Source organism: Falco cherrug, chromosome 8, assembly GCF_023634085.1.
Source record: "Falco cherrug isolate bFalChe1 chromosome 8, bFalChe1.pri, whole genome shotgun sequence".
NCBI lineage: Eukaryota > Metazoa > Chordata > Aves > Falconiformes > Falconidae > Falco > Falco cherrug.
Genome location: NC_073704.1, coordinates 14,726,104 through 14,746,591, shown reverse-complemented (window position 1 = coordinate 14,746,591; position 20,488 = coordinate 14,726,104). Strand labels below are relative to the sequence as shown.

The 20,488-nt window shown below is 40.1% G+C and overlaps 1 protein-coding gene across 3 annotated transcripts in view; it reads right to left on the bottom strand.

Moving 5' to 3' along the window:
• INO80D (INO80 complex subunit D) overlaps positions 1–20,488 on the bottom strand; it is a 46,740-nt gene that overhangs the window by 25,210 nt on the left and 1,042 nt on the right. The window contains exons 2-6 of one of the 3 annotated variants that reach the window (XM_005442798.4): positions 19,724–19,793; positions 11,915–12,010; positions 11,560–11,806; positions 5,146–5,894; positions 1,910–2,018 (exon numbers count right to left, since the gene is read on the bottom strand). In XM_005442798.4, the coding sequence (XP_005442855.1) occupies positions 1,910–2,018; positions 5,146–5,894; positions 11,560–11,777 (1,076 nt within the window). In that variant the 5' untranslated portion in view covers positions 11,778–11,806; positions 11,915–12,010; positions 19,724–19,793. Of the gene's footprint in view, positions 1–1,909; positions 2,019–5,145; positions 5,895–11,559; positions 11,807–11,914; positions 12,011–19,628; positions 19,794–20,488 lie in introns of all 3 variants that reach the window. The other 2 variants (XM_027810557.2, XM_027810558.2) reach the window with 2 other exon arrangements.

Sequence of the window (20,488 nt, the reverse complement as noted above, 5' to 3'; positions counted from 1 at the left end):
TTCAATTATGTCCCTCACACCAATGCAGGGGGAATGAATGAGCAGCTGCGTGGTGCTTAATTGTCAGATGGGGTTAAACCACGACAAGAAGTCATTGGCAAAGGTAGGAGCCAGCAGTCTGCACCACCAGATTAGTAAAACAGAGTCATTTTGACAAATCAAATCACCCAAGAAACAGTCTGAACTAATTCATCTTCAGCAACAGACAGATCACACTACAAAAGTGTCAAAGTGAAACATTTCAGGTAATAAAAGACTCTACAGAAGCTTGCAGAATAGGAATTAAAATTCTAGAAGGCTGACATCAAGTGAACTATCAATGTTTATCCATAAACAAAATTAGGAAAGCTGCTGAAGAGCTAACACTGGGCAGGCTGATGGAAGTACAAAAGCAGCCAGTACCATACAAAAATGTATCCATCATGATTAGTTAAGACAGTGTTTAACTGAAGTGCATAAAATGCTAGAATGGAACAGAAAATGTCAAGACAAGATATTATTTTCTCTCAGTATGTGAAAAGAGTAGGAAGAATCCAAAGGAAGTTAAGACAAATAGAAGACAAAACACAAAGATGACCTTTATAAGTTGACAAAAAAATAGCGATCTATGGAAGAACCAGATCAAATGTCAAGGAGAAAAGAGTGTAAGGGAAGTTGTTTAATAGATATATCTGCTTTGAAAATTACATATTATTTAGAAGTCTGGAAGTCTGTTCATGCTTTCCCAAAACAGTTTATTTAAAAGTGCTCTTTAAGTTAAAACTGGTGTTTGTGAAAGTTCACTCTCTGACTGCTGATGCCCTAAAAAACAATGGTTATTAATAACAGAAAAAAACCTTTCTTTTAAAAAAGGAAAGTCTTCACAAAGCTATTAAGCTTTCATTCGCTGAAGGCTCTCAGTATTTAGTATCCTGGTGCCTGTGCTGATGACAGATACAGCTTTGTTGTTCACCTTGTGGACTGTCTTTATAGATGGTAAGAAGTTCTGTTAAGTTTCAGAATTTCCATGTACCAAAAAAATAAGGTTTCATTAACAACACTACTCTGACTTTATTAAAAGTTAAACAAATGGGAGAGAGCTGTAGTATCAAAAAGTCCAGCTGCATGTAAAAGAAAATCACGTTACAGAAATTACAATCAAAACGTATTGAGTCCCCAATTTCCTTTTGTTATCAACATGCTTCAGTTTCGTTACAATACTACACTTGCAATGCTTTGTTTTAACTTTGCACCTTAAAATTTGGATTAATAAACATATATTATATCCTGCTGTAAGATTCATGACTTGGCAGTATATGGAGAACACTGTAAGCCTTTCTGCACCAGCAGCTAACACCTGCTCTGCTTATCGCTTCAATCATATCACTTCTTTCGATGCTCCCAGCTATTTGACAGAAGTTTATTCAACACTTAATTATGAAAAGAAATGCTATGTCCCTTAAAAAAACCACATTAAAACAACATCCTGCAAAATCATCATAAGGACTAATGAGTAAAATGTAGCAAGTTTACTAACAAAGTTATTCACAAATAATAGGAAAGACAAGAAACCAACAGCAACTCCCTTCATTTGGTTCTAATTCAGGAAATACCTCTCCTCAGCGAGGCACACAAGTTCATGAATAAATCCCAATAAACTCTATTAAATATCGGCAAATAAGCTTGAATTCTTTCCTGATGCATCCTTCTGATAGCACACTGCATGAAGGCCTCTAAGCTAGGTGGAAACTGGGACAGAAGGTGACAAGCTGTTTCATAGCTCTTACAAACAAATGAGTTCAAACAATCTTTTGTTTCAGCAAAGCACTCAAACAAGTGCTTTGGTTCCATTGACTCCACTTGAAGTGAAGCTCACATTTATGTGATTTATTGCATCGAGGCCAGCATGAATACAAAGAATCATACTCACTCATGTCTCTCATAGCCGAGGGTTTCTCGGATAGACCATGCAACCTGGTAAGGGGAGGTTTGCTCTGAATCCTCCAACTCTTCTCCACTGTCTTCAGACCAATCCAGCCCTAAGGGAATTGAAAACATGAAAGCTGGATGAAAAGTGTATCTACTTCATATAAGTCTCTGAGTAACCTATGGCACAAAAGATGAATGTGTAGTATAGTCACAAGCGTAATTACATTTGATTAAATCGTATAATATTCTCAATTACACAGGAAACAGTAACAGTGCCATTACAGTGTACAAATAGCATGCACTAATTTTTGTCAAATTTTCCTTTTAAAATCCTTATTGGCTTCTTTATTCATCAGCAGTGGAAGAAAAATCACCAGTTTCTTCACCCACAGAAAAATACTACAGCTTTCATACCAAGCACATGTAATCTTTACAGACAAGGTAAGAGAGAAGTCCCTGCCACAAAGAACTGACTGCCTGGGAATTTTCAATACTATATGATCTAAATAGGCCACTTTCATTTCTGTTTATATTCTGACTGTGCCAAAACACAGGGAGAGCAGGAAGACAATAAGACAGAGCAGCATGGACAGAGATATAGAACATCTACAAAAGATGCTCCTCTGCTCAGTCTCTGTAATTGCCTGCCAAATGCATGCATTAGCATGAAAGGAGCGCTAAAGGGAGAGATGCAAATACTCCTGCACTTTTACTAACCAGCATGCTTTCACTTAATGATGATGCAGCAGAGTCAACTTACTGTATGCACCAACAGCCTCACTTAGTCAAGCTAAACACAATCGTTGAGCAGGACAGCCAGAAACAGAGTCCAGTAAGTTCTCAGGTGGAACATTTTATCTGGACCTTCCACTTTTGCAGTTTTTCCTACTCTCTCTCCTACATCCAGTGGAATTCTTGCCAGTTCCTTGCAGCAGGTGGGATAAAATCTCATAGCTGCATTTTCAAGCTAGCATTATTACTCTTTCACTTCCTTGTGTGCTCCTTGAAAACGGAGCAGCAGTTGGGATACAGTTAAGGGGCACTTTATTTTTGCTTAAAATAAACTAAACTACTACATCTGGGATGATACTGAAGTCAAATGCTTTGAGTTAAGGAAATGCATCAGTACCTGGTCACCTACTTTCAGAATTAGACACACCCATGGAAAAGAATTGTGAGGAGCACCTTCATCATTTAGAAGCAACACTAACATAAACCAGAAATATCAGAAACCCTATTTTTCAGGAACTTCAGCATCCTGAAAATTCTATACTTTGGTCCTATTTTTATGATACGCATTTGAACTGAATTAAGATCTCTTAAGACATTTGACAAAATGCCAGAATTAGACTTTCAACTCTTTTTTTTTACTCTCACGACTTCCATAAAGGAATGAAAAAACAACTTAATCATTGGATAAAGATGTCCACAATTGATACCATGTAACAAACTATTTATCCAGAGTTTAAAAATAAAATCAGAGGTTGCGTTGTTTTGCTTCTAACGGGTGTTGCAGAAATTAAGGAATAAAATCTAATCCAGATTCAGTGATACTTACACTGAAGACTGCAATTACATTAATATCCAATTACATGGCTCTGATGTAGGTACACATAAAACTGGCAGCATCTTTTTAAAGATTCTGTGCAGTCGTCTCTAGTGCTACTCTATCATAAAGACATTCTGAAATTCTCTGAACCAGCACAACTAGTCTTTAATATTAAGACATACTATGAATAAATAACAAATATATTTTCCACTCTCACATAATTAATATGTGAATTCCATTCCTTTCCAAATAGAAAATGTTCTAATTGCACACACATACAGTTATGCATCTGCATAACTGTACATTTATAGGTCTAATCAGGTTTTTTAACTATGCCTTTTTTTTTTAGGAAAATGTATCCTCTTCATCACTTGAGAATGTAAAACATTAAACACAAAGTGATCTTTCTACAGTCTTTCAAAACGCAGGTCACTTTCTAAGCTATTGGGGTCTGTGACACTCAGCAATGCCTCTGGAGTTGCCATCCCTCAAACGACCTGCATTATATGTAGGACCATCAAAGTGGTTTTCTGAAGAACAACATTCTTTGGAGACATGCTATGGGATGCTAATTATCTTCTGAACAAACAGTGAAGCTATCCCATGAGTGCCAAAGGGCAGATCTTAACAGCAAATTAAAAAAAAGGTTAATTGAAATAGCAAAAATTACAGATGTTTCAATTAAATAAGACGTTATATGAAGAATGTCCAGATTTGTTTGAAGTCTTTTTTTTTTTTTCAACATCATAAACGGCATTCCTGCTCTAATATCATACACTCACTCCTATCTCCCTTTTCCCTGTCAGTATTTTACTTGTTAGAACAGTACAACCTAAAACTAAGCAGAAAAGTAAGTAAACTTTGGAAGGTGAGGGAGGTAAGAAGAACAGTTAGGTGTACCTAGGTCTCTATTCATAATCAGACAAATAAGCTACAAGGTCAGCTCCCTTTTTAAAGCTTTATAGAGCACTACTGCCATAGCAGCAAGTTGGTTGTATTTAGTTACATTATCACAAGCAGCAATCCATTATTACAGTTTCTAGATAATAAGGAGGAGACTATTCCTGCACTGGTATGTGGCCAAGTCTCCACCCCTCCAACTACCTTCTGTAACGGTGCTGCCCTCCTGCAGTAGTCTTTTGCTTTTGCTCATCCGTATTCTGTACATGAATAGGCCCCATCAAGAAAAATTCTCTTACGCTCCAATTTTCCCAGCCAAGTCAACTGGAAATTTGGATCTGCAGAGAATTATGGGCCAAATCTCCAAGCTTTTACTTGCACTCCTTTTGCAATGTGCACTTGTCACATATCTAACATTCAATCTAACCTTCTCCACTCGTGTAGGTACAGCTGGCGTCACCTTTACTACTCAAGTTGCAAACCTTCTATACAATGCCTGTATCATCCAAGCAATGTTTTTTACACTTTGGCTTGATTTCTCAAATGGTTAACAGAATATTAAGAACAACCAATGCCATAAACCATATGTGACAGGTCCAGGCATTCCCTTCATAGAGAACAGGGCTAAAGAACGAACCAAGAGATTATCTAGTTCAGGGTTATTTTGTAAGGACCACATACAAATGCAGAACAGGCCTAGGAAGACATTCCCCTTTTGTCTTTTGGTTTCAGGTTAGAAAAAAAACCCAAAAAACAAAAAGGTGGCAGTGCATCTATTATCTACCCACCTAAATGTGGAAACAGATCAGTGTCCAGCTGCTGTTTTCGAGTGCACAGTTTCACCAGTCTCTGTAGTCGGCTCATGCAGGACAGGTGCGGAGAGAAGGCTGTGGCTTTCATGAGGACCCGATCAGTCCTTGGAGGGTCCACGACAGGAGCCCTAGCAGGTGGCAGGAGAGGCAGAGGTCTCTTGTTAGACAACTGCCGGGCTTGTGCTATAGTGTGTGTGGTGGGTGCCACTCCCTGCATTGGTAGGCTGGTGTTCGGAGGTTGAGGTGACTTGCAGACTACGCCCTGCGGTAGCCCTGTCGGCTTTAACGAAGCTGATGAAGGTGGCAGATGAGAGTGCTGCTGCTGCAGAGGCTGCTGCTGCAAAGGTGCAGGAAGGGGGCTAAAGTGCTCTTGGCGAACTTTTAAAATCTCTGTCTCTCTCTGGCGCTGCCGGTTTTGAGCCAACTTGCTCTGCAACTTCTTCCTCACTGTTGCCCCTTTCTTTAGGTCATCATCTTCCTCATTGAAAGCAAAGGGGTCTTCTAATTCTGCCTCCAGGTAGTGGAGAGGAAGCCTAGCCCCTGGCGGGGAGAGGGACATCCCATCCAGTCCGTTGGGCATCTTCAAGGCCAGAGTGGGCACTGTCAGACTGAAAGCCATAGCATCCATCTGATGCCTGACCTTTACCTCCTCTATGGGATCATTCTTTTTCTTCCTCTCCTTTTTCGGTATAAAGCCAAGTACCTGCAGGTGGCTGTTGCAGTACCTTTGAAAAGTAAAAGCAGTCGGTTATTAGCTCAACTCTTGAAAGTAAAATCTAAAGAAAACAGACATCACTAAAGAAAAACCCACACTCCCCCATCTCATGTGAATACAGATCAAAACACAAGAGGTTTTGTAAGTGTACACAACTGCTTCTAATACAACAGGTAACTGGCGTTCCCAACCTGTAATAGAAAACAAAAACTTACACAAGTGACAATTTGTAATCTTAAAAGTCTTCAGCCGTTATTCATAGGAGATTCACACACAATCATTCAGAATATTTACTCTCTAATAGGGTAAATACTCACAAAACAAAGCGAACAAAACAAATTGACTGTCTGATACATAAAACAGTAAGAACTCAAGCCATTAACTCTGTTCATTTCAAAAGCTCCTAAGAAAAAGTACATTTGAAGACCACTTCCTTTCATGTGGCTGTTCTTTCACTGGAAGTAGCTAACATTTTCATCAACACACACATTATTATTATGAATTCCTCTATAGTAGGGAGCAGTTTCTTATATGGACAATCTCACTTGAGATTCCTGCTGAGAAGGGTCACTATCTGCACTTAATGAACAAGTAGCATAAATATTTAAATTCTGTTTTAGTAGTTTAACATGATGAATTTTGTGGCCAGAGGATTAGCTGAATGCTCTTCAAACAAAAATCTAGTTTAAAAGAAATACTTTGCTGCTAGAAAATGTTTACACAATGCCAGGAATATGTATACATACAATCCACAAACATGGATTTTAAGCTCTTTAATATAAGAAAAGCTTTTAAAGTCATGTTATTTAAAAGAGGAAAAAAAAAGATTAAAAAGTCATTAAAAGTTTGTCATGAAAATTAAAGAAGAGTTATAATATGTTGTCTGTGGCCATAAATTAAGTACTAAACAATTTATTTTTGTCTGACTCAAACAAGCAGGTGATAGAAATGTAGGAACCATGATCTGATCCTTTTCCTGTTTCACACAGGCAGGCCCTCCTGCCTCTGTAGAATGCCACCAGCAACCAGACTTCTGCCCTTGCAGGATCCCACCTACAACCTGCAGCTTATACATGAAAACAAAGATATGAGGAAAGAGTGATGTCTACATCAAGGCATTTATGGACAAGACAAAGAAATACCCATTAAGGTGTTCTTTTAAATCTGATCAGTATGAATCTGAGAAAAGTAAGTTTTGTTGAACAAATAGGGTAAAAGGAAACTATTCCTGGTCTTCATGGAGGAAAAAATAGCAGAAAACCCCAAACCAAATCCCAAAAAAGGTTTAACACTTCAGTTTCATGACTTTCAACTTGTTCTCCCACCCCTAAAGAAGTAATGTGTGAACTGCTTCTAAAAGGGTCCATAAAAGGTAAAACCGAAAAAGCAAATTCATATATGCTCTGTAATGATCTCCATATATGTAGCTTCTCAAGGGATCCATACCCGTAACAATTCACAAATCAAAAAAGGCTGAAAAGTACTGCTACTTATTACTGTCTAAATAATTTATTTATTACATTAAGTTGTAAGCAATAAATAAATCTAGATGAGGCAAGCTGAAAGCCAGCAATTTGTGGAGTCCTTATTAGAACACACTGGAATACTGTAAATTCATAATGAGAGATGTACTTCTAAAAATAAAATTATATAATGTGGGCTCAATAAAGCCTTCCTTAAAGTCAACAGCACTATTCCTATAATTAAAATTAAGCACTTTTAAAATATTTTGTTTGAAAAAGATTGAGATCAGTTACAACAGCACTTTTAGTATGACAGAAAACAACAAACAGACAAAGTAACCACAAGGGAACTTTTTTCCCCCTCTTAATCCAATAAAATAAGATTTTTTTCTCTATGCAAATGTTTCCCTGATATTCTTCACAACTTAAATATTGCCACCTTGTGCTTGTGCCGATGTGAGGAGGTAAAACTGGCTAGTCTGTTTTCATTGTGAAAAACAAAGAGAAAGCAAAAAATAGGAAAGGTGAATACACCTTTGAAAAGGTAATGCACTTGCTAACATTCTCTGAGCTTTAGGCTATTAAGGGTTTTGCTTGTTCATTTAACTCTAACATAATCATTTTTGTATCACTTTGGCTCTTACAGCTGACCATAATGCATGGCTGAAAGCCAACTGTATCTTACACAGGCATCATCTCTGGACATAAACCCATAGACGCCAGGCTACAACATAATGAAAATATAGATCACGTGTATTTGCAGACTCCTATATGCATGGCCTTGGCTCTGTGCTACAGCCTCTTGTCAATCAACTCCCCATCTTCTGGCATAACTGAGACTGATACACCTTAAGACTAAAAGGAGCAAGAAGAAACTGGGAAGAGCACTCAAGTCTTCTCTGGGTAGAGAAGGCTACACACAGGCAGTTTGGCTAGGCACAACTTATTAGCACCAACTCAACCTTGGCCTTGTCAGGCTCTAGCTAGTCCCATGCAGAGCCCAGCAGGCATGAACACCCACTTCCCCATCCTCCAGGTTCCAGGATGGGCTTTTAGCTGGCCCTGGCCCAATCTGGCTCTGACTTTACACAGTGCTGCAGAGCCCAGCACAGACATTAACTGACTCTGCTGGAAGCAGTCTATTACCAGCTGAGTTAAGACAATAAACTCTTTGGATCAGATGTCATGCCAGGGAAGGAGTTAGTAGTTCATGCTGCATTGAAGACAGATTACTGGGAAGACTGGAATAGCACCTGCAAGTAGCAGAGTCCCTTTCACATCGCTCTAAGCATGACACCCATTAGGGTCAAGCTGGCCCTACAAGAGCCAATTCTGATGTGCCTGTCTTTGGCACTTCTATAACCTGCCTGTGAGTTAGTCTCAGCTGACAGTATCACATTGATACCTAATAAAATTTTCCCCTCCCTTCCTTACGCAGTGCCAAAGGCACTTACTCTGTGCAGGTGAGGTCAAACAGTCAGCAGACATGGTAAGAGCCGTAGGTTGATAGCCATTAAAACTATGGTAACATGAAGCACACAAAAGGTGATGGGTTCTGAAGGCTTCAGCTGGACTGTTTCCCACATCACTGGGAGGGAAAGAATCTAGACAGTGAGGTTTTCTACCTACAACTGCATTCTGCTTCCCAGTACATCCCAGACTGGTATCAAGTTCCATCACTTATTTAAATGACGATCCAAATAAACTGGTGAGCACCTCACATGTTAACAAAGTATTTAAAGATTCTCTTGAAAGAGAATTAGAGATAAAATGGTGTTTAACCCAGCTGAATTGTAATAACCCTACACTTAAAAATTAAGTTGAACTGCACTATGTGTGCATTTGGATAAGAAAGAATTAGGAGACATGTATTCAGAGGAAATACAGATACAAAACTCATGTCTGTATCAACCCATACATATTCTTTAAAAAAACCAAGATACTGAATAGAGAAACTAGACTTCAAATAAGGCAATGAAGTCATGCACTATTAATAGATTTAATTTGTAGAATGTTAATGGTTAATAAGAAATCTAATAATATGGCAGCATATTAAATATCTTTGTGGCTGGTAGCATCTCATCTGCCTGGGGTCAAGTGATAATTTTTTTAAATTATCTATGGACAGACTACAAAGCTTTAGGCACATAACGCATGCACCCTGTTAAGACATTTTACTTTTTATGATCTTTAAAAGTATATAAGAAGATAGCTGTCAGAGCATCATACAGCCTGCTTCTGATCATGTACAGTTACATGTCTAGAACTGTGACAAAATGACCATCTGACAGTAATTTTGTACACAGAAAATTAAAAGCTAGGAGTGAAGAACTCAGACATAGCAAACATCTTTATATCAAAAGGAGTGTGAAAAAAGTCTCCTAAGAAGCAGATACAGGTTTGACTGCCAAAAAAAAAAAAAAATCTAGAGCAGGCACAGTCTTATCACTAGCACTCATTAAATTTTATTGTTAAAATTAAACTCTGCCCTTAGAAGCAGTCTTTTAAAATATTCTAACTATCACATCCTCTCATTTGAAATTAAAAGTTTATTTTCTCCTTCAGACACCTGCTGTCCTCTTCAAGTACTGTAATGTGACACTCGACATGCAATTGAATTATTCTAATATAACATACACCAGATGTCATGACCACACTTCACTTTAACTTGAGAAAAATCAAAAAGAACAAAGTGCGAACTCAATTCAAGGTGTAAAGAAAAATCTCAAATTCCATGGGAACACGAGACCTAAAAAAAAGTGTCATGAAGTACTATTATTTCTATTGTTTTTAAGTATGACCCCTGGTAAACAGCAACTCTGGCTCAGTCAGCACTTGCATCTGAAATTACAGCATACCATTTGAGCAAGCAATTTCCACCACCGTTTCTGCAAGCTTATTTCCAAAGAGCCTCAATTGTACAGTAGCAAAGAAACAGTCACAGACTGTCAAATTACAGCTTAAAGTTATTCATCTTGTGCCATTTGAGCATTTGCCCTACAGCTTTTGACAAACATTCATGTTTTTTTCTCACTTCATCAGTCTCCTCAACTGAAATGGCAGGTGAAGTGCAAGTTAATTTAGAGCACAGTCCAACTGTTGTTTCAGACAAGAGAGGGAGCTGTGAGCTGAGAAGGAAGTTATATGTAGGGCACAGTGGGAACACTGCTAATAATGCAAAAGGTTAGTGAATGGCAGCTAATAATGTGAAAGGTCAGTGAATAGTGGTTTGATTCCTTTTTGGCATAGTTTATATTTTAGTTTAAAAAAATCGTTTCTAGCAGACCAAGCCTCAGATAGTTAACACATGCGCTAATTAAATAGTGTTACTGGCAAAACCTGCAACAATGACTCTGAAAAATTAAAGTCATATATACCTGGCAGCCAAGTTAAGACAAATTCTGCTACTGCAGTCGAAGCAGCACCAATGAGACTGGTGTTCAGGAAGTCTTAAAAGAGCAAGGGAGAATGTCCTTGTGGTTACAATATGGGCTGCAATTCAGGAAATCTGGTTTGAATTCCCAGCTCTCCAAAAACTTCAAGTACTATCTCTTGCAAGGCATTTAATAGCTGGGCACCTTGGGCATCTTCATTTGGGCAGGGAAGGGGGAGAGGAAGGGGGGAAGCAAAGAAGAAAGGAAGTGGACAGCACTTTACCAGCTGGCTCATCTGTTATCGAGTAATAATTATTTTATTCCAGTAATACAACACTACGGATCAGTACCAAATCACAAACACTGAATTGTAAATCTGAATTCATCCCTATGTGTCACTGCTCCCTAAGCCCAGACAGTACACATTTTCAGCCGTTTGTCCTGAAGAAGCAGATGGAAGCGTGCTTTTGGCACAGCTGGCCAAACAAGCAGGCGTTTTTAAGAGCATGTACTGTAAGCGACAAAGCAAGTTAATTAGAACAGCAGGTATTGTGTAGCAGGTTTGATCCACAGTTTATAGTGAAATTGAGAAAAGCAATGAACTCTCCTGAAAACTTCGTTGGGAGTAAGTTACTGCCCCCTGTCTGAGTAATCAGCTCCCACAGAAAATAAAATAAAGTTTACTGGTCTTAAAACAAAACCCTCAAAGGAACATCCTGGAATTCAATCCGCTCAGGCCAGTTCCTCTCTCATCCTGAAAACAGGCAGCATCTTAAAAGAAAACTCATGCCTATGTCCCAGCCACTTCCCACTTTGCAGATGGGTAACCACAACTCACCTACGGTCCTCAGATTTGGGGATGGGGTTGGTGCAGCGTTGGCTGTTATACTTGGCCACATATTCACATTGCTTGAAGGGGGCAGTCTTGTCCTCCAGAACGTGTCTGATACAGAAGGCGTAGCCGTTAAGTCGCCTCTGCTTGCACAGTTTGGGGCTATATGAGCACAAGGGCTTATTGTCAACCTCAGAGAAGTGTATGTGTTTGCCTTCATACATCACGTGACTCTATTCCTTGTGAACATCAGCTGAAAGAACCAAAATATTAAGACAAATCACTTACAGAAGAAAACAAATGCATTCAATTCTAGATTGTCTGTTTCATTTTGGCAGGGAAGAGAGACCCAAAACAATACCTGATTTTAAATCTTCTGTACCATATCAATGTTAAGAGAGAGCCCCAAGGACACCACTATCCTGGAATGATGATGAATCAAGATGAAGCAGATTGTCTAAGGAAAATATCACAAAGGTCAAAGTCAGTCAGAATAAAATAGATATTATTACTGCTTAATAAGTAAGTGGCCAGATGCAGTCACTAAACCTGTGGTTCAGCTAGCATCCAATAAGCCAAATCCACTAGCACAGTAAGTTTTCAATCAGTAGTCACAGATCTTTGGAAACTGTGAAAGGACATTGTTGGGGGGGGAAAAAAATTCTACTGCCACTGCACTTGAACCTGCTGAAGAAAACTCCACTCATCTACCAGACAGTGATTAGGAGCTACAAGTTGAAAAGGTTAAGTGTCAGATTAGATCACTTGCTTTCAGGAATCAAGTTGAATGATGATTAACTCATTTGATTGCAGAGGTTTTGCTTCAAGTATCTTTGCTTACAGAAAGGCTGGCAACTACCCTTACCCTGCAAAATTATAATTTCACCAGGCAGTGCAAGTTCTGTACCACACCCAATGAATAGTCTTTAGATCTTGTAGCTGCCCACAGCTTCTACAAGCATCAATATGCAGTCCTTCCTGAGGTCATTATGGTTCTTCAGAGCTTCTCTACCTCATTGTACTTATTTTAGGTAAATGCGGGCATTAATAATATCAGAGGCAGTATTCCCATTGATGACAGGAGGGCCAAAATGTCATTTCAGCAAGAGGCTGGGGGTTTTTTTCCCCCTAAAATAGACTCCTACAGTGCAAGCCCAAGCAATCCTAAAGTACTTTTTCATTTCTCAACACTACGGAGTCTTTGGCTTAATCACCTTTAAAAAAAACAAACAAACCACAAAAAACAAAACAAAAATGAACAAACAAACAAAAAACCCACCCTGAAGTAGCTTCAATCAAATTAACAGCACACATATTCTGCAGCTGCTCTGCTACACTCAGCTTAGCCTGCAAAAGGCAGCTTTTATTCAGGCTATCCTGAAACACTGGAATAAAACTCTTTTGAATATGGTAGATTCAGTACTTGGTTCAGTTTCATATATACCAATGGTGTTATATACCAAGCAAAGGAATGTACATGGAGGTGATATTCAGGAAATATATAACAAATTAGAGGCATGTGACCAATGTGCAGATTACCACCTCAATCAACTTACTTGTTCCCAAAGCCACAAATGACAAGAACACCACTGCAAGGAGGAAGCCTATGCAGACTTTGCAGGAAAGATGCAGTTTCCTCTTGTGAAGGTAAAAACCTTCACTTTCCACTTGTATAAAAGCACCTTGAGAAAATGACAAGCACTATGGCACTGGGGGGATCTAGAAAAGCAATTTTAAGTCACTAGGACAAAAACAAAACATGCTAATTACACCTCTAACAGTAAACTGCATAAACTAGGCCTTTCATTAACTGTACAAGCAGGACAGAAGATCACTAAAAATTTAAAAACACGCTTAAAATTCTTGAAAGAGTTGCACATGCACACATGCAACATAGCATACAGAATGGAGACGCGCTACAAAATATAACTAGCACAAGTGACCTGATTAATCATTTGACAATAATTAGGATCATTTCGTATTTCCTGTTTATATACATAGTTCCCTTTCCATGGACACATGCAAGTGCAGAACCCCAGGGACAGGGGCCTCGTGCTTTATTTACACCGAATAGCCACAATACAAGCACGGACACCTAATCCAGTTTCAATCACCTTTCCCAACTTCTCTCAAGGCATGGAAGCTCATGAAAGTACAGAGCACACACTATATACATTTGAAACCAGTCACTGGAGTATGACCCTTCACAACACACCAGTCTTAAGAACAAAAAAGTTCATTGTTGGCTGTGCCCTTCAAAAACAGAGAATGGGAAGTGGGAACTATCTAACTATCTCTTCTTTAGCATGCTAAGAACCAAACAAGCCTTTCAGGCTTTCAGTATTATCCAGCAACAATGTGAAAGAAAAACATAAAACCCACGGTGACATGCCTAATATGGGAGTTGTGATCTGGGTTTGGGTCCCATATGTTTGAGAGACAGCCTCCTTCATTACTATGTCAGCAAAAGTAATCAAATGAGTCTTAACTAATTGCATCTCTAACACAACATAGCTGACAAAGCCATTTGCTCCAGAGTTTGCTTCTCTCAACAGTTAACCAAAGCTTGTATTTGGTGGCATACTGGACAGGATGAAAACCTTGAAAGAACAAGTGCATCTTGCAGCTGGGGTGACACATGCTGTTCTCTATTTCTTTCTATTTACAACCTTCTTTTAAGCTACTACTATCATGCTTTGCAGAGTTTTTGATGGATCAATGACCTTCTCTTTTGCACAACCCAACAACCTTTCTCTTTGGAAGGTTATCAAGCAACAGACCAAAGAAAAAGAGTTCCTCAGAATGGTTCCAAAGTGAACAGTAAGAAATGCATACCTGGTGTGCCTCCGTTAAGCTTCTGTAAAGAAACTGCTCCACAGTTCCCAGCCACTATAATCCTGGATTTATTCTTGTGCCCCAGTCTTATTTTTGGATTTAACTCATAATTAAGTCTTATTTTTGCATTTAACTTGACTGTGTCAAGACAGGCACAGTATTTTACTTCTCACTTGTCTGAAAGATACAGGGGACAAGTAAAATGCCATATGAAACATTTAAGAAAAAATACTGACAATAATACTTAGGGTATTTTGGGGTCCATATATACACTAAGAGAAGCTCATGCAAATATAGCCATGATAAGAATCAATTAGTGCAACTACCATGCAACAAACAAAAAGAAAGCTAATATACCTAGCAGTCAATGTTATATTTAAAAAAAACATACAGCAACTCTCTTAAACTTGCAATTATATCTTTGTTGGTAGATTCCTACACAGACTCCTTGAAAGACAGTGGCACTATGTCGATATACTGCCAGGATCAGAGACTAAAGTTGTACTCAATCTAAAAAGAGCTTTTCCTTTTTACATCCATAGCAAACCAGATATAGATAGATAGATAGATTAGATAGATGTATAACAAAGACTTTTAAAGCTATTGAGTCTGGTTTAATCTGATGCAGTATTTTATTTTGAACAAAATATACAGGAGTTCTTAACAGAGCTTTTTGCTGCTACATAAAAAGTAGCACAAGTATGGAATAGGCACATGTTGCTTAACAGAAGAGAACTGAAACTACATGTAGCTAAATAGTGGGTGGGGGAGAAATTATTTTTGTCCCACAGGATTCAGTAAGAGATGACGGAAACATGGACTTCCCCTGGAAAAAATCAAATGCTTAAGCAGCTGTACTTCACAGTGAAAATACCAGGGTACAAAACTTTCTGGAAGCTGTTTTGGGTTTTGCATTTATACTCTACATTGAAGCTATAGAAAGGTTTAACAGAAACATAATTTATGCCTGCATATGCTCAAACTACCTTTAGCCACAACCCATGAATAAGAAGCCAGAGGCTGCTTCTTGAGGTATCTAGATTTTCCTCAAAACAACTGCTTCTAAACAAAAGATTTTGGGCTAGTCAGAAGCAATGGTGAAAGAACGGAAGAGAATCCAGAAATGTGTGCCATTGCCAAATGATGTAAGAGATGACTGAGGTTTAAAAAATCATGGTAGGGGATAAGGTGAATATAGAATGGTCATATAATATCAGACAATATTAGAACTAGGGGTATTTCATGAAGCTAGCAGGAGATTGTCCAAAAACATATTAAAGAAGTACTTCTTCATTTTTACTACGCACAGGTAGCAAACTTGCTCTCATAGGAGGCTATGGAAGCAGACAGTATCATCACATTCAAAAAGATGATGGAAAAGTTCATAGACGATGAGGACATAAGTGATGTACCTGCTAGCATGCCTAATTTAACAAATATGGTGAAGGAGTAAGAGAAGAAAACCCTAAAAAAATGGCTGGGATTTCATGCTCTTCCTAAATAGCATCACTTACTCTTGCTGCTCAAGAAAGAACACTAGGTTGGATCGACCCCTGATCTGACCCACCAGGGTATTTCTTACATTCTTATGAGATTACCACTAACATTTGTAATTTGATAATACATTCATTTCTCCCCTTCTCCCATTTTTTATTCCTGAGCAGCTGACTGGAAGAAAACCTCCCTCTGGCCAGAACCCTATCTGGACACGTCAAGAGCAACAAACTTGGCATCCCAGCAAGGCTTTATAGCAAGGACAGGCAGGACACAGAACAAAGCCACGCTCTGCGACACCACTTAGAGCAGAGCTACTTGTCCTGCTGAGTGCAGCCACTGGTGGTCCATAAGACAACAGGTGGCGGTTTGTAAAGTGACTGTAAAAAGAGAAAGGAAAGACTTAAATACATACAGGTACACACCTGTGCAACTGTCAGTACCTGCTGTCAGGCATAGGAAGAAGCCGGCTCCCAACTGTTTTTAGTACTGGCAAGCAGGCATCATCAGCTTCCTTGCTGCACTCATCAGCTCCTAGACAACAAAGCTGTAGCCCTATACTCCACAGACCCTCTCCCAAAACAGTTAAGCGGTCCTTCAGAGAGGCTGGGAAACAGTGTAGCAGCAAACTTTGCAGGGCAATTTTTGCTACACTATACTGAGTATCACCATGATGGATGTTGCACAGAAATCTGGTACCTCACATCATCTCTAGTCTACAGAGAAGTTAATGGCCCATCACTATTACAAAGCCCAAAGCATTATAGCCCCAAAACTCAATCAGTAATTTTGAGAAAACACCATGCTGAAAACATCAGAATACTTCAAATCACGTGGGCTGGATACATTCTTAAGTGTATGCTCAGAACTTGACATTCAACACACATAAGACCCTTTTAGGCAATGGAATCCCCAAATGCATTGTAAATTGTGAGGCAATTATATGTCAGTGGTTAAAAGATGTATAATTAAGAGGACTGAGCTCAGAGCTTCACACATTGCATCCAAACAAAATACATGAACTGCGTTGTATTGCCTTTGCTAATACTAGTGCAGATTTTATGTTAAATCACTTTGTGTGTTCATGACATCTCACAGACAAGGTACAATCATCTACACATTCCGAAACCATCGGCTTGGGGCCAGACATGGAACATGGATTTCCAAGAACCTCAGCCTTTCCACAAATAAAAATGGCATAAATAGCAGTTTTGTTGATTCCTCAACTGGACCAAGAAAGAACAATTCCCTGCATCACCACTGTCTGACCTTTTTGCTGAGACTAACAGTAAACACACAGATTTTAAGAGTTTGGGCAACATGGAATTTCATTCACTCAGAGGTGAATAGAGACCATAAAAATCATTGCAAAAAGACAAGCTTTTAAAGCTACCTTATAGTAAAACCATTCTGTCAGTATAAGTAAAACCTGTATTATTAGAGAGAAAGCAAAACCACGCCTTTTTTCTATTTCATGCCAACAGACTTCAGGCAACCAGTACCTCTCTGTGAAGTCCTCTGTTCTATCAAGAGAAGCTGCACCACATCTAATTGTGGTCAACATCAACACCACAAAGTTGTAACTTCTGTCCCCATTCTGTGATCTAACCATAACTTTGGCTTAGTTCTGGTCATTTAACAGCTCAATTCTCTACTACGCTCAGTTACCAAACCAAGTCTGCTCTAATTCTGGAAACAATAGTCTTTTTGTTAGTGAAAGCATCAAAATTGAGACAGAAAACACTGGGAAGCAACAGAAGTCAACTACAAGTTCCTGTAGGAAACACTTCTATTAACTAGAGTACAATCCTTACTCAAGGAGACCTCTGAAGAGCCCTGCACAAAGTCAAGGTACTGCACACAGATGCAGGCACCCTGACATATCAAGGTACTTAGCATGTTAAGATCTTACTCAACATTTTTAGTTACCACCTGGAATCATAATTTGGGCTACTTTTTTTCATATGTAAAAATCCACCTAGGAAGATAGAAGCAGCAACATTGTCCTCATTCTTCCTTGTTAGAAACCTACGACTTCAACTCTGCAAAAAGGCATAAAGACGTCCAATTTATTGACAGAAAAGCAGCACTATATTTTAGGCCATATTGGTAATAAGGTTATGCTTCAGAATATAATGTAATGAATATAGAATTAAACTTAAGTATTATTCCTAATAATAAAAATAATGACCAGAGAACTTACAGACTTGTAACAAGTTTCAATCAACAACAGAAAACATAACCAAGATGAGGGAAAATAACTCTTCTTGTTTCAAAACTGAACAGGTCCTTCTTTTTGTTTTCCTACGCTAAAAGAACTTAAGCAGGAATTTTAATTTCAGCCGATTCACTCATCTGATAATTAGTACCTTAATGAAAACATTACAAAGACAGCCCAAAGCCTAAAAAACAACACATTTAAGACTCCAGGAATTTTAGAAACTTCACAGGATTTCTAAAGAGAAAAGATGTTTAGTAGGTAAATTCATAATTGTTGCTAACAGCACATTCCTAAAGATTTCAATAAAATAATTTCCTAAACATGGCTCATCTTGACCTAAGGTTCAAGACAGGCTCCATATCTCTGGAAGTCTTTTGAAGATGGATTTCTCTATTTCAGCAGAAGGTCTCAAGCCCCGATCCTGTAATCACATCCTCACAGGCAGATTCTCATGCTTGCACAGAAGCACACTTATTTCAATGTGGCTATAAACAGGCCAGGCTTTGCCAGGGCGAGCCAGGCTGCCGAAAGCTGGCCTTCAGATGCAGCAACAAATGGAACATTTAGGCCATTGCAACATCACAGAAATGCAGTTTAAAACATTATCTCAAAATATCAAAGCCATGATCCTGAGAGAAAGCAGAGACTAAACATACCACAGCATACCTTGCATCTGTACTTGAACAAAGAAAAGGCTGTATTTTATTTATTCAAATAACAGATAACCTGCACTTGCATACGAGGTTAAAAAAAAATACCTTAGTCTTATTTTTAGTCCCATTACTGCAAAGACTAACAAGCTTATTTTCACACAATACAGGAATATTGTTCTTGCTTCAGTAGGAATACTCAATAAATAAAATAAAGCAGTAGAGCTCACAGAGCAGCCTTTTAGCAGTTATAAGCTATCAAAGTTTCAATTTGATATTACAATAAATTTGAACCTCCTGCGGATCTACCATACTGTGAGAACATGGTACATGCAACTCTGTGGGACCAGGCCCCATGTACAACTTCATTCACTCATCATAAAAATATTGAACCATCAAAATAACTCCCACTAAGGAAATTTTGGGTTGCTTTCTGTAGATAATTTAGCTTTACAATTAATAAAACTTGTCTGACGCATGTATACGTTACAAACAAACCACATAAAAGGTTGAAGATGGCTGCAAAAATGTCACCAGGTATGTAAGTGGCAGCTCCATACAGAACACAGGCACTCTGGTTCAGCCATCAGCAGCGGTACCTGGCGGGTACAGCCTCAGCGTGAGACACAGCCAGTACGGGGGTGCCCATAAGAGAGGGTGCTCAGCTACAGGGGAACAATTTGCCGCCCTAAATTTGCCAATTTTAAGTCTATCGATCCACAGAAATGGAGAGCAGCCTCAAAATAAACCTTCATCACATGTTGTTAAGTAACAAAGTTAGAACTAACTATAGAACTACATATTTTAATCAGGCAGTATAAGATAAGGCTTTAAGGTAAGCGTTACTGTCATTCCCAAAATTCATGTGAGGTTACCTGTACAAAACTGTTAACATTTTGAGCTAAAAGACACGTTAAGGGACATGACCAAACCGAGACACCTCCCGCGTTAGGAACCGGAGCCCTGTCACCTGTGCGGGGTGAAGCGCCTGGGTGGGTTTTCCAGTGGACTCACTTCGCAACTACCAGACGTTGTTTTCCCTGAAAAAAAGGATCCTTTCATTTTCAGTCCTGGGGGGCTGCGGCAACTCACAGGAACCCCCTTCCCCTGCAGGACCCCGGCTGGTGGGGACAGCCAGGGATCCCCCAGCGGGGACAGAAGAGGGGGCCTGGCTCGAGCCCAGCCAGAGCAGGGGCTGCTGAGGCGGCCCCTTCCCGGGGGTACAGGGCCAGCGGGCTGTCGCCGCCGTCGCCAGGTGGCCCTGGGACAGAGGGGGGCGGCTGAGAGACCTCGGCCCGGGCCCCGGCACATGGCAGGGGGGCAAAGGCGAGGCGGGGGCAGCCCCCCGCTGCCAGCTCCGGGCTGGGCCGGGGTCCCCGTGTGCCGGCCGCTTGTGGGGCGAGGGGCACCCTGACAGCCTCCCCGCACCCCCAAAACCGCCTCCCCCCGCCCCAGAAAAAAGAAGTTATGAGGCGAATCAGCCCGCCAGAGGCCCGGTCGCTGGGGGACACCGACGGCGGGGGGAGAGGGAAAGGGGGGGGGGGGGGGGTGTACACCGGGGGCTGGGGGGGGGGACCGCGGCCACGTCCCGGGGCGCCCCCGCCCCGCCGGCTCCGTCCCCACGGCCGCGGGTGTGGGGCGGGCGGCGGTGGCGAGGGGGGAAAGCGCCCTAAAAACGCCGCGAAACTTTCCAGGCCGCGGCCAGCGCGGCCCCGCACGCCCCGCGGGACCGGCA